The 17,459-nt window shown below is 40.8% G+C and overlaps 1 protein-coding gene across 5 annotated transcripts in view; it reads left to right on the top strand.

Moving 5' to 3' along the window:
- The window catches only part of ANO4 (anoctamin 4), a 273,092-nt gene that overhangs the window by 150,403 nt on the left and 105,230 nt on the right, over nucleotides 1–17,459 (top strand). For all 5 annotated transcript variants that reach the window (XM_089694243.1, XM_089694247.1, XM_089694275.1 and 2 more), the window contains 2 exons: nucleotides 11,022–11,066; nucleotides 14,003–14,134. In XM_089694243.1, coding sequence (XP_089550369.1) covers nucleotides 11,022–11,066; nucleotides 14,003–14,134 — 177 coding nt within the window. The remainder of the gene's footprint in view (nucleotides 1–11,021; nucleotides 11,067–14,002; nucleotides 14,135–17,459) is intronic.

Consider the following 17,459-nt stretch of genomic DNA (forward strand, 5'->3'; position numbering starts at 1 on the left):
AACAGAAATGTGTTATCAGAGACAAAATAAGTACTGTACTAACAAGACCAAAAACATGTGATTAACACTGAGACAGAACAGCACCATACTATTACAACTCACAGTCACAATCATTAACATATTAGCAACCAGAAACATGCGTGCATAGACAGGAACAGTACCATAATAATATCACCCAAAATATGCTGCAGAGACACAATCGTTTGTGTACCAACAAAACTAGAAACATCTGTATAGACAAAATTAGTACCATACGAACACCACCTAAAATATGCCACAAAGACACAATCAATTTTGTGCCAACAAAACCAGAAACGTGTAATAGTCAGGGGTCAGACTCAGAGTCTAGTAGCTATAGCAGTAGAGAGGCTCCCACCTACCAGCTGGATTAGTATACAAGCAGGTCACCCTGACAGATGATGCGGGCTTACCGAGGTGTGGGGTCTAAGCACTAACTGATAATTACCAGAGCTTCTGATGGTGAAGATGGGTTTTTCTGCATGTTAGTACCAGGTTGTGGGCCTCCGGATCGCCCTACCAGGAGGTGAGCAAGACATGGTCCAGTAGCAGATATAGTTGGTAGGGATCAAGTAGATGCATAGTCAGTAAACAAGCCAAAGATTGGTAACAAGTGGTTGCAGGTATGGGATCAAGCAGAAATATAGACAAGCACCACGCCAAAGCTCAGTAACAAGCAGGGCCAGATCTAGGGAGGTGCTGGGATTTTATTTCTGCCCCCCTAGATCTCTGAGAGTGCATCCATTGATCCATGTGCAAGTCTGATGCAGACAATTGATGTAAGGGGGTACTCTGATGGGGACACCGGATGTATGGGGTCACTCTGATGGGGACACCTGATGTAAGGGGCACTCTGATGGGGAAACCTGATTAAGGGGTCATACTGATGGGGATAACTGATCATATGCAGGGGGATACTCTTATGAGGACAATTGATGCAAGGAGGGGCTCTATTAGGGACACTGGATATAAGGGGACACTCTGATGGGGACACCTGATGTATGGGGGCACTCTGATGGGGACACTGATGTAAGGGGGTGCTCTGATGATGACACCTTATGTAAGGGGGCATTCTGATTTTGACACCTCATGTATGGGGGCACTCTGATGGGGACACTGATGTAAGGAGGCCCTTTTGATGAGCAGCACTCTGGTGGCAAACCTGATGTAAATGGGGACTCTGATAGGATATCTGGTATAAGGGGGCACAGGTTTTGTTTAATCACCCTAATCTAATGACAATCTAATACATAATAATGTTTCCCAGGTCATGACACTGTGTGACAGACTGTCAGTGACTCACACACATAGTGTTGACAATATGCCTTCTGACTTTTTTTTACTGCACCCCCAGATCAGATAGGCTAGATCCATACCTGGTAACAAGCATTTGCAGGTTAGGATCAAGTGGAATTATAGTCAAGGAACCAGCCAAAGGTTGGTGATGAGTGGGAGCAAAGATACGGATGGCAGCAGGGGTGACAAGAGGAAGATATTGGCTGGTGAGAGCCCAGTAATCTGGGAAGCAGGATGTGCAAAAGCATGGCTTAAATAGGAAGTTCATGGGAGGAGGAAAGAGTTCAAGGTTCACCAGAAACAAGACACAAGGCAGGATTGTCCAAGCAATTGTCTATAGGGAGCTGTCCAGCATCTCAGGTGGCTCAGCAAGGAGAGGTACTGCCAGACGCAGCAGAAGTTTCAGGTTCAGAACTGGGTCCTGACAACATGCCTGTATAGACAGAAAGAACAATATCACCAGAAATATGCAGCAGAGACACAATCATTACTGTCCCAACAAAACCAGGAACATGCCTGTATAGACAGCATCACCAGAAATATGCTAGACACAGACATTTTTGCACCAACAAAACCAGATACATGCCTGTATAGACAGAAACAGTACCATATTAACATCACCAGAGGCACATTGATTTCTGTCAACATAACCACAAACATGTCTGCAGAGATACTATCGTACCATACTGAGACAACCAGAAACAAATACAAAAAGTTATAGAAACTGTGCATCAGCAGTTTTAATTGAGCTATAACAGAGGCAAGCTGGATGCTAGCCAGGGACCCAGAACTTTATAGAGATCATAAGTGTATAATAGATGAAAACATAGCAGCTCCTGAAGATAAAATGAGATTGGTGTGAGAAAGTATAGAGCATGTTAAAGGGATCAAGTCTTATATATTTAATATTATGGATGTTTTAGAATGTTGTGTATAGTATAGAATACCTGTGCTGAGTGGAGCCTGTCATTGCCAAACTCACATTCTGAAACTGGCAGTTACCTGGCTGTCGCAGTGATCTAATACCTGCAGTATTTCCTGAGTCATTGACCCAGAAGAACTATGGAGATCCAGTTGACGTCACTGTAATTTTACTTGCTTCATGCTTGTTCTAAATCAGTGACTCAGAAAATATTTAGGGATCTACATGACTGCTGGACAACTAGCGTTTTCAGAGAGAGGTCAGCATTTGGAGACCATGTGGTGTTTCCTGTACAGGTTTCCATGACAATTGCAATTAAAAAAATAGTTTTCTCCAAGGAATATAGGGTAACTAATTATTAAGTATAAAAAGATAGGTAAAATAATTAATTTGAAGTGATGAAATAAGCTGTGTGTTGATGAGGATGATGAGCTGATGGGTGTCCGTTGTGTAGAGTGTACAGCTGTCATTGTTCCAGAGATACGTAATGAACTGCCACCCAGACAATCAGCAAACTCCGTCTCATACACACACAGATAATCACACAGCTAGTGGAATTAATCTTTTAATGGCTCACTAGAGGTTATTGGGGACAAGTACAAATAAATTATGTATACATAATTTATAATTCATGTCTTATTTTATCGCAATGCTATTAAGTGAGCCACAGTACAGAAGAGCATCAGCCGCCTACATACCAAAATGAAAGCAGTGGTACACAGAGATAAAATATGTGCAGCTCTTTAAAGACTTAAACATGTTTTTTCTTTATATATGTTGTAAATAACCTGCTTCTGAATTTCTAAGTAAACATGACTATATATATATATATATATATATATATATATATATATATATATATTAGACACAATTATGGAAACACCAGGTAAAAAAACAAAATCGTTACCTAATATGGTGTTGGATCGCCTTTGGCATCCAAGATGGCCTGAATTCTCCTGGAAATTTACAAATATAAGGCTTGGATGGTGGATAATGGAATCTGGAACCACTCTTCATGCAAAAATCATTCCAGTTCTCACAGAGATGCCAGAGGCTGAAAACGAGCTGGAATGTTGTTCTCCAAATTGACCATAGTGGCTCTATAATATTAAGGTCCAGCACCCAGGGAAGGTGTGAGACTTTGTCTGCATGCACATCAAACCACGATTTGACAACACCAGCTGTGTGAATCGGAGCATTATAGTTTTTGCATATGGAGCTCTCTTCAGGGTGCACATGGTCAGACAAAATTTGTACATAGACACTGACATTTACTCTACCTTTCATGGTGATGATGGGGCCTGCAGAATACCAGGATTTGGCTGCCCAAACCATGATTGCGCCACCACCATTCTTTAACATTGGCACAAGACTGTCCTGGCCATAAGCTTGGGAAGGTGTTCCCCACATATAAACACGTCCGATGGTTAGGAACAGGGTGAAGCTTGATTCATCAAACCATATTGCAGTCTTCCATTGATTCATAGCCCACAATTTATGGGTTTTGCATTACTCTCTCCTCTTCTAATTTTGGTCACAAGAGGTTTGGCAATTGCAGCTCTGTGAATGTGACCTGTGAATGTTTTGCTTATGGAGTTCCCTCCAAAAGCAAAGTTTGTGGGCTTTGGAAGACTGAAATTGAGCTCTACAGCAGTTGTTTTCTTATTTCGGGTCACAATCCTACACAATGTCCTTTTGTCTCTTTCGAACGGTTGACCATGTCAACCTCGGTTATGCTTATCAGACAACGTTTTCTTGGAAACTGTATATGCTGTCATACCCTTTGATACTGTACCTCGAGACACTGAAAATAATTTGGCAACTTCAGTCACAGAGGCACCAAGTAAGTGGGCACCAACAATTTGCCCTCTTTGAAGCTGAGAAAGGGAAAATTGTCTGACAGGACTTTGTACTACTATCAGCACATGAAGTGAATGAAGAAAGTGAGGCTTTCCATCTGGTAGCTAGGTGTCTCATCACACAGCGGAAGCAAAAGTATGTTACATCATTTCTGTTTTCAACGCGAAACACGTCATCACTTTTACACCTGCAAATCATGTAGTGTTTCCATACTTTTGTCCAATCCCTATATATATATATATATATATATTGCCAAAAGTATTGCGACCCCCCTCCAAATCATTGGATTCAGGCTCCAATCACCGCCATGGCCACAGGTATATAAAATAAAATCAAGCATGCAGACTGCTTCTGCAAACATTTGTGAAAGAATTTGTGAAAGAATGGGTCGCTCTTAGGAGCTCAGTGAATTCAAACGTGGTACCATGATAGGTTGCCACCTGTGCAATAAGTCCACCTGTGAAATTTCCTTGCTACTAAGTATTTCATGGCTATTGGCAATATAACAAAGTGGAATCAACTGGGAACAACCACAACTCAGTGGTAGACCACGTAAAATGACAGAGTGGGGTCAGCGCATGCTAAAGTGCACAGTGCGCAGAAGTTGCCAACTGTCTGCAGAGTCAATAGCTCCAAACTTTGTGTGGCCTTCAGATTAGCACAACAACAGTGCGTAGAGCTTCATGGAATAGGTTTCCATGGCCGAGCAGCTGCATCCAAGCCTTACATCACCAAGTGCAATGCAAAGCATCTGATGCAGATGTGTAGAGCACATTGCCACTGGACTCTAGAGCAGTGGAGACGTGTTCTCTGGATTGATGAATCACTCTTCTCTGTCTGGCAATTCGATGGATGTTTCTGGGTTTTGGCGGTTGACAGAAGAATGGTACTTGCCTGACTGCAGTGTGCTAAGTGTAAAGTTTGGTGGAGGGGGGATTATGGTCTGCGGTTGTTTTTCAGGGGTTGGGCTTGGCCACTTAGCTCCAGTAAAGGAAACTCTTAACATGTCAGCATACTAAGACATTGTGGACAATTTCATGCTCCCAACTTTGTGGGAACAGTTTGTGGATGGCCCCATCCTGTTCCAACATGGCTGCGCACCAGTGCACAAAGCAAGGTCCATAAAGACATGGATAAGTGAGTTTGGGGTGGAGGAACTTGGCTGGCCTGCACAGAATCCTGACCTCAACCTGATAGAACACCTTTGGGATTAATTAGAGCGGAGACTGGGAGCCAGGCCTTCTCGCCCAATATCAGTGCCTGACCTCACAAATGCGCTTCTGGAAGAATGATCAAACATTCCCATAGACACACTCCTAAACCTTGTGGACAGCCTTGCCATAAGAGTTGAAGCAGTTATAGCTGCAAAGGGTGGACCAACTCAATATTGAACTCTATGGACTAAGAGTGTGATGCCATTAAAGTTCATAGTTCATGTACGTATAAAGGCAGTCGTCCCAATACTTTTGGCTTATAGTGTGTGTGTATATGTATATATATATATATATTTACAAAAATATTAGGCACTTTGTTATGTAAAGCAAAATGTATTGCTTTTGTGTTATAATTTAGCTCAATATGGTAGTCTCCACATGCTACTATGGGAAGCAAATGCTGAAGGGAACCTTTTATTATACCAAATGTGACCCCAAAGCATTTTACCAGGTTATGCCAGCACTTGCACCATATTCAGAACCTCTAAAAATAAAATGATCCTTGACTATGGGCAAGAAGGGACAAAGAACATTTATTTGTGACTACGTTGACTGACAAGAGGGGAGATACATTAAACAAGCGAAAAGTGTTGGATTTAAAGAGTGGAAATAATGCACACACACAAAGATATCCGCATATGTCAAGCTTATTTTATTATATATCATCACAACTTTTCCAATTTAAAAACTTTTTTTTATATAGTGGGGAAGGGTTGAAACTTCTGCCATGTTTCTATTTCTTTCTATGTTCTCATTGAGGAGATTTCCTTTCACTTTCTGTCTAACAAAAAGGCGATCAGAGGAACAGATTGAAATCCTACTGATTGAGGTCAGAAACAGACACAAAAATCCCTCTCCAAGTAGAATGGCCCTTAGTATCATTCTTGTCCTGGTGTCAGAGTGACAGAATATGTTGGGAAAATCTCCGCAATAGAGATATAGACATGGCACGTCTAAATTGTAAGTCTGCTGTTTTAAATTCCTATTCCCTTATTCCAGTGTTTTTCAACCTTTTTTGTGCAAAGGCACACTTTTTTCATGAAAAAAATCACGAGGCACACCACCATTAGAAAATGTTAAAAAAATTTACCTCTGTGCCTATATTGACTATATATAAAGTAATTCTCTTGAATAGGAATCAAACACAAAGAAATTATTTTATAATTACTTTATTATGAAATAATAAAGTATTTTATAATTGGACCCGGGGGCCGGACCAAGAGTAGATGAATGATGTGTATGTGTCATCCATAGTAAGTATAGTAATATTCCCCCATAGTAAGCATAGTAATTAATCCCCCATATAGTAATTCATCCACCATAGTAATTCATCCCCCATAGTAATTCATCCCCCATAGTAATTCATCCCCCATATAGTAATTCAGCCCCCATATAGTAATTCATCCCCCATATAGTAATTCATCCCCCATATAGTAATTCATCCCCCATAGTAATTCATCCCCCATAGTAATTCATCCCCCATATAGTAATTCATCCCCCATAGTAATTCATCCCCCATAGTAATTCATCTCCCCCATATAGTAATTCATCCCCCATAGTAATTAATCCCCCCATATAGTAATTCATCCCCCATATAGTAATTCATCCCCCATAGTAATACATCCCCCATATAGTAATTCATCCCCCATAGTAATTCATCCCCCATATAGTAATTCATCCCCCATAGTAATTCACCCCCCATATAGTAATTCATCCCCCATAGTAATTCATCCCCCATAGTAATTCATCCCCCCTATAGCAATTCATCCCCCATAGTAATTCATCCCCCATATAGTAATTCATCCCCCATAGTAATTCACCCCCCATATAGTAATTCATCCCCCATATAGTAATTCATCCCCCATAGTAATACATCCCCCATAGTAATTCATCCCCCATAGTAATGCATCCCCCATATAGTAATTCATCCCCCCTATAGTAATTCATTCCCCATATTAATTCATCCCCCATATTAAGTCCCCAAGCCCCCCCTGTGTCAATTCACTTACCTTTGCGCCGCGCGTTCCTCTCACCGTTCCGGTGTAGGTCTCCTATGAGGATCTGTCCCCCTCGACGTATCTGCGCATGTGCCAGTTTCAGGCATTAGCAGCCGATCGGCAATCTCCGGCACATGCGCAGATACGTCGAGGGGGACAGATCATCCTGACAGTATCACGCTCCGTGGGCCGGATTAAAAGGTCCGCCGGGCCGTATACGGCCCGCGGGCCGTAGTTTGCCCGTCTATTTGTGAGCCGAGGCAATTTTTCCCACGGCACACCAGACAATATCTCATGGCACACTAGTGTGCCGCGGCACAGTGGTTGAAAAACGCTGCCTTATTCTATCTCCGTTTACTAAAGGCAAAAAAATTGTTCACTGTACAAGGAAATTTTGCCCAGAGCTCAGTGAATAAGCTGAGGTTCTGCTGACATCCATCATCCAATCATTTAAAAGCAAAATTGTTCTTTTTTTATTTCCCTTGCACCTGATTGGGTATTCTTTGCAAAATGAATTTTCACCACATTCACCAAGCTCTGGGGACAATTCTCTTGCACAGTGCCATTTCCCTTGCAAAGCGAACAGCCTTTTTTGCCTTTAGTAAATCAACACAATTGGCTTATATTCAAATTATGAACATTGCAACTTACTGTGGGGGTTTATTTACTAAAATTGTATGGCGCAAAATCGGGTGCAGCTCTGCATAGAAACCAATCAGTTTCCTGGTTTTATTGTCAAAGCGTAATTGAACAAGCTGAAGTTAGAAACTGATTGGCTACCATGCACAGCTGCAGCAGATTCTGAGTGCACCAGTTTTAGTAAATCTCCCCTAATGTGAGTCGGTATATAAAAATTGTGCTCCTTTTGGAACAAACAAAAATTTTGAACTCACAACAAATCTGTTTAACCGCTTCTGCGCTGCCCTATAGGAGAAATACTGCTACAGGGCAGCACGGGTGTGCAAAATCACATATAAATACGTGATTTTTCAGTTCCGGGTAGGGGACGTGCACACCATTCATCATTTGTGGCCCTGGCTGTCAATCACTGAGTCCCAGCAGGTGATTTCTCACCAGCACCCAATGATTGCCAAGTATCTCTGACGGGGGAGAGACCTGTGTATAAACAACACAGATCTCTCCCCTGTCAGCTCCTGTACACTGATTTGTATGGCTCTGAAAAGCAGAGCCATACAAAGCATTGTGTTTACAGTGAAACACAGCGCACAGCCCCAGTAAAACAGCACACAGCACACAGTTAACCCTTTGATCGCCCTACATGTTAACCCCTTCCTGCCCTGTGCCATTAGTACAGTGTCAGTGCTTTTTGTTAGCACTGATCACTGTATTGGTGTCACTGGAGATGTCAGTGACACCAAGACAGTTCCCCCCCAGTATCAGAATGCCCACCGCATTCTCGCTATAAGTCGCTGATCGCCACCATTACTAGTGAAAAAAAATTATTTTAAAATTTCAGTATATATACCCCTATTTGTAAATGCTATAACTTTCACGTATACCAATTAATGTACACGGATTTTTCTTTAGCAAAGACATGTAGCAGAATACTTTTTGGCCTAAATTTATGACAAAATTTGATTTTTTACATTTTTTTACTAGATATGATTAATAGCAAAAAATAAAAAATATTGTTTTTTTCTTCAAAATTGTCGGTCTTTTTTTGTTTATAGTGGAAAAAATAAAAACCACACAGGTAATCAAAAAGCACCAAAAGAAAGCTCTATTTGTGGGAAAAAAAAGGACGTATATTTAATTTGGGTGCAGCGCTGCATGATCGCGCAATTGTCAGTTGTAAGTAATGCAGTGCCATATCACAAAAAATGGCCTGGTCAGGAAGGGAGGTAAATCCTCTGGAGGGCAAGTGGTTAATGAAAATGAAAAAATAATAATGTGCTGCAATCACAGCTGTCTCCAATAGTACCCATAAAGTCTGCAGAAGAAAGGAAATTGGTGGTTTGGTGGCGTAATCAATGGCAGCTGAACAGTAATCAAATTTTGTCGGCGGAGGGGTATGTAGGCAGCTTAAAACCAGTTTCTAAATACTGTCTGTGGAGTACTATCTATTACCGATCCCATGGTCCATGGTGGTCCAGCTCTGTGCCCTTGTTGCCTTCAAACAAATGTGTTAGGTTGCTGTCTATGGTAGGTGCTCTTAATAACAGGTAGATATTATTTAGTCCACATTTTGTGTCAGGGTCCAGAGGCATATAGCTACACTGCCAGGTTACTGTACATCATTGTATATAGGAAACAAATAGAGGGCACACGGGCCTAGTGCATTACCTATTACCGATCCCATGGTCCATGGCGGTCCAGCTCTGTGTCCTTGTTGCCTTCAAACAAATGTGTTAGGTTGCTGCCTATGGTAGGTGCTTTTAATAACAGGTAGATATTATTTAGTCCACATATTGCGTCAGGGTCCAAAGGTGTATAGCTACACTGCCAGGTTACTGTACATCATTGTATATAGGAAACAAATAGAGGGCACACGGGCCTAGTGCATTACCTATTACCGATCCCATGGTCCATGGCGGTCCAGCTCTGTCCTTGTTGCCTTCAAACAAATGTGTTAGGTTGCTGCCTATGGTAGGTGCTCTTAATAACAGGTAGATATTATTTAGTCCACATTTACGTCAGGGTCCAGAGGTGTATAGCTACACTGCCAGGTTACTGTACATCATTGTATATAGGAAACAAATAGAGAGCACACGAGCCTAGTGCATTACCTTTAAAAATGAGATTTATTCATAAAAAGTAAAATACTCACAAGAGAAATGAAATCAAATGGAAATCTTGTCACAAGGGATGCAATATGGTCCAAAACCCCTGAAGGGGGTCTGGCGGGGGACTGTAGACCTCTAGATAGCTGGTGGCTGACGCATTTCGAGGTTGTACCTCTTCCTCAGAGCCAACTTTAGGGGTTTTGGACCACATTACATCCCTTGTGACATGCTTTCCATTTGATTTTATTTCTCTTGTGAGTATTTTACTTTTTATAAATAAATCTAATTTTTAAAGGTAATGCACAAGGCCCGTGCGCCCTCTTTTTGTTTCCTATATACAGTTCTCTTTGGATTTCTCTGGTCCATTGAGGGCAGCAAGGCTTGCATTCTTTTCCTACTCATGTGGGGATATTGACATTGTGGAGTCCACTGTCCAGCGCAGGAGCACATGCATTCGGTTGCTTTTTTTCTTCTTTACTGTACATCATTGCTCATTGCACTTTTTATATAGGCCCAGTATGTGAAAATGATAGTGCTTTTTAGATATTAAAGTAGCTATCATTGTGATAATAATAGTAGTAATATTTGTTCCTTACAAGACAGACATTTGTTCAGCTTGTTCAACAAGTATGTGCTCAGTGAAATGGCTAAAAACAATGATCATTATGTGACTATATTACAAACATGAATTCAGTGTCAGGTGAGGTGTGTTAGTGTACAGAAGCCTTACATATGTAGTGGCTGTTATTAGTAATGATACTTAAGGTGGCCAAGGTATAGGGGGCATTAGATGTGTATAGCAATGATGACACAACAGTCTCCTGCTGACTGGTGTGTGTGTTGATCTCTAGTCTCTTCCTCCACCTCTTACAGGCTTCTGTCTTCAATCTTCTTTGCTTTCTTGTTAGTTCATACTGTAACTGTCGATGGGTTTTCTTCTCGACTGGCTTCATTTTTGCTGTTCTTCCAGGAGAAAAATCTATTACCTGCACAGACGATACAAGTTCATGAGCAGGTCAGTACGACTCAAATCTGATTTTCGTCTCGGTTTATATTTATTGTGCAGAACATTTAAAAGTGGTACAAATTTATCTGGTAAAACCAGGCAAATGTAACTCAGATTTTATCATTTCACAGTCAGCTATTCGTTTCTAAATTTATGTACACTGTATTTTATAAGCAAAGAAGAATGCAAAAAATAATAGATAGCTAACAGTAATTTTTTATATGTGTGTCAGTGCAACATAATGGCAATGAATTAAAATATAATGTTCAACAACGCTGTTATATTTGAATATCTCAATAAAATAGTCTCATATTAAAGGGAAATTATTTGTTTTCGATCAGCACTTATTATGAGTTATTATAGTGTTTATGTTAAAGTAAACCTTGCTGAGACTTTAACACTTATATTTTGCTGTGCCATATTTCTATTATTGTTTTTCATAGGCAACAATAGAGATATTTAAAAAATATCAAGAAAATATAGAGACTGCCATCGCTGATCTTTCTTTTGAAAGTTCGACTTCCCTGGTTGTCAGACTAAACTTATGGCTTCAGTACTTTCTAAGGCAATATCCCAGCACAAGTATGCAAGGTCCTGACTTCACTCTTAGGCCTTATTTACACTTGTGGTCGGGAGCAGGGGCGGACTGACCATTCGAGCACTAGGGCACTGCCCGAGAGCCCGAGATCAGTAGGGGGCCCCATGAGATGCACCTGGTACCTTTCATTGGCTTTTTCATAGGCTTTTTTGGGTGTTGGTGAGGACAAAGGGGCCCCATGATCCCCTATTGCCCGGGGGCCCCATGAGTTGTCAGTCCGCCCCTGGTCGGGGGGCAGTAAAAACAACATTTGAGCCCCCCCCCCGGCTCCCCCTTAAGCTACACGGGTGTACACATGTGGTGAAAAATTATTACCCCATTGCACTTGAAGAGCAGTACTGCCCGCTGAACGCAACCCATCCATGTGAATGGGGCTGCACTGCAATTGCACCCCAACCACGTGCTGTTCATGTGGTTACGGCTTGTTGGTACAGGTTTTAAGGGGTTAAAACAGGTGATGAGTTCATCGCCTGTCACTCTTCAGAGGGCAACACAAGTGTAAATGAGCCCTTACAGCAATGGCAGCCTCTGGGTTTCCTTTATGAAGGATTTCCTTTAACCTAGAGAAATCCATGAACTGATAATTTCAGTAAGTTGATGTATATGGGTATATCTACTTTTTATTCAAGAGAACAGAGTGGGGTTTATTCATTTAGCCTGGGTTCACACTGATGCGGTCCGGAATTCGCAGCATTTTCTGTGCGAATTCTGCACCGCATCAGAATCGAACCCCGTTCATGCGAACTGCTGCGGGTGTGTATGTTAACAAAACCCCAAAATCGGTCCACAAAACGCGGTGCGATGTGCAGAATTGGATAGCATAGGTGTGAATACCCATGCCATCCGATTCTAGTGCGGACCCAAAAAAGGGTCCTGTACCTTTTTGGTGCGGATGCGGTGTGATTTGAGCCATACATAATGTATGGCTCAAATCGCACTGCACACAATTCGCATGTGATTTGCATAGGAATGTGGTGCGGTTCCTGTGTGAATCACAGGCGATGTGCCGCACCGCATGAGTGTAAACCTAGCCTAAAGATGATTTACTCAGAATCTTCTGCACTTCTGTATGGAAACCAATCAGCTTACAGGTTTTATTGCTAAAGCTTATTTAAACAAGGTGAGGTTAGATTGGCTACCATGCACAGGTACACAAGATTCTGAGTGAACCTGCTTTAATAAATTTCTCCCATTCTGTGTATGCCCAGGATCAAAGTCTTTTAGGTTTTTTTTTTAATTATATTTTTTATTAATTTTAATTAACATTCATTAATATACATTATTTCACATTCTACAACAGTATTTTCCCATATCACAATTTTTTTACACTAAACAAACAAATAAAAACCCTCTCCAATCTCCCCCCTCCTCCTTCCTCTCCCTTAACCCTCAATTAACAACACTCCTTCCTTTACCGCAGACTTCCCCTTCTCTTTCATCTTCCTTCCTCTTCCTTCTTCTTCCCCTTCTCCCTTTCCTTTCTCTTTCCTTCACAGTATTTTTCCATATCACAATTTTTTTACACTAAACAAACAAATAAAAACCCTCCCCAATCCCCCCCCTCCTCCTTCCTCTCCCTTAACCCTCAATTACCCACATTCCTTCCTTTACCACAGACTTCCCCTTCTCTTTCATCTTCCTTCCTCTTCCTTCTTCCCCTTCTCCCTTTCCTTTCTCTTTCCTTCAAGTTCCTATCAATTCTGCATAACTGTTAGTTGTTTTATAAATTATCCACTCCTCCCACAGAATTATAGTTTTAAATGCACATTGAAACACTGGGGAGTAGAAACTAGTTAATAGATTGAGATCTGGTATGTGTCAGAAAATATCTTTAGGTCCCTTTCACACTGATGTGGTTTGGTGTGACCACATCATGGGTGTAGGGTATGGTACCTGTGGGTTTGGTGCAAGTTAGCTGCTCTTTACCATAGAGATCTATTGCTTGCTGGAGTTTTAGTGCACTTCAGAAAGTGCACCAAAACTGCAGAATATGATAGAGTTCTATGGGAAAACGCAGCTAACCCGCACCAAACCTACGGTTACACTGCGCTACACCCAAGGTGCTGTCAAACCACACCATATCAGAGTAAAATGGCCTTAATTTTTCTGCCAGCCAATACATCCAAAAACAAATGCAGAGAGGTTAGCAATTATTCTCATGGCTTGTTTGTTGTTTAATCTTGTGTTTCACTTCTAGTTCTCCTTAATGTAGTGTGACAGAAGATATATAAAACATTTTGCATTTTAAAAATTGTGTTTGTAAATTACCAAACAAATCATTATAACTATGTGATACAGTTCTGATTTTTTTGAGTGTAAAGGGTACCCTCTTGTTTGCTTTTTGAAGGATGGAGAAGCAACTAAGCAGGTTTCGGGGATGGTTGCCTAAAAAGCCCATGAGATTGGACAAGGAGACAATTCCGGACCTGGAGGAAAATGACTGTTATACTGCACCCTTCAGCCAGCAGAGGATTCACCAGTAAGTTATTTATAGTATAGCCCAGAAAGCACATGTCAGGTGAAGCACCTACAGATCGGCTAGTTTCAAGTGTTCTTGTTACAGACCAATATTATATTACAGACTTTCTCTGTCGGTAGTTGATTTGGCAACATGATCATCTAAAATTCCTTTGTGGTATGGTTATCACCGTAATAGCCCACAAGACTCTTGTGGGTTCCAGGAGTGCAGTTGGGTGCAGGTGAGACTTAAAAAGGGGTTTAAAATATTCACCCCCTGCTTTATTCATTGGTTTTGCACTAATGAATATAATCAACTATTGCTTCTCCGTCACACCCCAAAAGGGATGGACATATTTTCATCCACTGTTTAATTCACTGTGCTCTAGAAGATCCCTGGCAGCTGTACACTGAATGATGATAGCATGCAGGAGGAGAAGGTATTACCCAGAGTGCTTCTTCATGAAATATGCAAGTACCAGGGAGATGGCAAGGTGGCCAATGAGGTAAGCGTGAAAAAGGACAGCAGGACCAGTGCTTTTAACAGCTATAAGTTGTGTCAGCAACTTTACCTTCTTCTGCCCTTGAAGATCTTTCTGTCCAATACTGAGCTACTGATGGATCTGTCTGTTACAGCTTGTGCATGTTGGGCATTTTATACTACTGTCATATTGTCATTTGCTATAGGGATATCTTTTAGTCTCCTTTCACATGAACCAGTACCCTCCAAGATTGAAAGTAGCTGTAGCAAGGTGTGGGGGCTGTGAATGTTTTATTTTCTTTTGGTTGTTGATGGGTTGACCCATCAAAATTTTCTCTTCAGGCTCCTAAAAGCATGAAATTATGGTTTTGGTTAGAAGATCAGGCTGCTGAACAGATTTCCTGGGAAGTACCCATCTTGGAAGAATATTATTGATCTTTAAAAGAAAATAAATTTAAAAAATCCATCCCAAATGATGGATTTTTTTCCTCTGCATTGCATTTACAGTTAAATTATCACATATGATTCTTACTGTATATTATGTTAACTCCATCCTTTACTGAATGTTTATTGAATGGATATATTTTAATATACATTTATGTTAAATAATCGAGGATAATTAGTGGCAGAGCCAAGGTATGTTAGAGGCCCAGTCTATGTGTTCTATTGACTACCTGAATGTGATGAAGGTGTGTTGAGCACCTCATTTGGTTAAACATGCAAAGGCTTTTATTGATCCCTTCTGGTACAGGATATGTACTAAGCAAAATCTTCAAAGAAGTCTAGGTGTTTATAGCCATGAGATGACATTGGTGCTGGATTAGGTGAAGATCGTGTGTATATAGGTGGCTGCAGAAGGACTGCTGGATGCTCCTAACAATAGTGGGAATTCTCTGATGTGCCACACAAAGTCAACCAACTGTATGAGAAGTCAGATCATATTATGTGTACTCAAAATAACACACTCTCAAAACTATGGACAACCTTAACATCAGCTTAAGCAAAAAAAAAAAAACAATAAAAATAGTGTTCAAGGATAACTCAAAACTAAGTTTAAAAACCTATCTGCTTTTTCAATGTCCTCAATGTGTGAATTAAAGCAAAATGTTTGTTTTACGTTTGGAGAGAGTGGAAAAGGAATTGGGCCACCTGTCAGGTTTTTATTGCTGTCTGTGCCCCCATTAGGGACACTTACCCTCTTTATTTATCCTGGTGCCTGTTATCACCAAAAGTGAAAGAAAAGCCCAGATTTTGAGTAATCAACAGAACAGATATTAAGGATATTAAGGGAAACTCTTCCAATGGGCACACAGGATTTGATGACCCTGGTGACTACTAGGAATTTCTTCAATTTGGAAGAATTTCCTCTCACATCCTGCTTTGGCAATGGGACAAGAAGTTAAGAGAAATCTTGGCAATGGGACGCAGAAGGAAAGCTGATGGGTTATACCCCCCCCCCATCCCTATCTCTAAAATAAAATTTGCCTTTAGAATAACGTACTTTAAAATAACTGGAATAAAAATAATTTAATTCCCACCACTCCTTTACTACCTTAACAGCAATGATTGTGCATTTAGTAAAAATCTGTTCCTACAGGCATGACTATACCTAAAGGATTCAGTTCTTAACAATGTGTTCAGTGCATGTCTAATAAAACTATTATTTATATGCTGGGCACTGTAGAGAAAGCTGTGGAGGGCAATTAGAAATGCTGTTAAGCTGTAGCAACTGAAGAATGAAAGTAAACTACTGCAGATTACTACCTCACCGAACAGTATGTTCAAGAGCACTAATGGTGTAAAGGGTATCATTTGGCAGCTCAACACTCTTCATGTTTGCATAGTAAAAGGGATGGCACAACCACAGTTTGCAAAATGTAACAATGTGTCAAGGTGTACTTTTTTTTTATAATATAGAGGCAGTGAAGCAAATGTAACCTCTCACTACTGCCTTTTCCTTCCTTGTGCTTTGAAATGTAATTACAAGAATATGTCATTATACAAATTACTGTGTTTACATTAAGACTTTCTGTAGTCTACCTAACTAATTGTAGAGAGCAACATACAGTTGCAAGAAAAAGTATGTGAACCCCTTGGGATTACGTGGAGTTTTGCATGAATTGGGCATAAAATGTGTTCTGAACGTCATCTAAGTCACAACAATAGAAGAACACAATCTGCTGAACATAATACTACACAAACATTAGATGTTGGCATGGTTTAATTGCACATAACATGTGAACATTCACAGTGCAGGGAGGAAAAAGTATGTGAGGCCCTAGCTTAATGACTTCTCCAAGAGCTAACTGGAGCCAGGAGTGAGCCAACCTTGACTCCAATCAGTGTGATGATATTGGATGTGTTGCTGACAGCTGTCTTGCCCTTAAAAAACACACACCTGTTTTGGGTTTACTGGTTTCAAGAAGCACTGTCTGATGTGAACCATGCCTCGCAGAAAAGAGCTCTCAGAAGACCTACGATCAAGAATTGTTGACTTGCATGAAGCTGGAAAGGGTTACAAAAGTATCTCCAAAAGCCTTGATGTTCATGTGTCCACGGTAAGACAGGCTGTCTACAAATGGAGAAAGTTTAGCACTGTTGCTACTCTCCCTAGGTGTGGTCGTCCTGTAAAAATGACTGCAAGAGCACAGAGCAGAATGCTGCATGAGGTAAAGAAGAATCCCAGAGTGTCAGCTAAAGACCTACAGAAATCTCTGGCACATGCTAACATTTTTGTTGACACATCTACAATAAGGAAAACATTAAACAATAATGGAGTACATGGGAGGACACCACGGAGGAAGCCATTGCTGTCCAAAAAGAATATTGCAGCACGTTTGGAGTTTGCAAAAGAGCACCTGGATGT

Source organism: Staurois parvus, unplaced genomic scaffold, assembly GCF_062004578.1.
Source record: "Staurois parvus isolate SC_StPar_1 unplaced genomic scaffold, SC_StPar_1.0 ptg000025l, whole genome shotgun sequence".
Lineage (NCBI taxonomy): Eukaryota > Metazoa > Chordata > Amphibia > Anura > Ranidae > Staurois > Staurois parvus.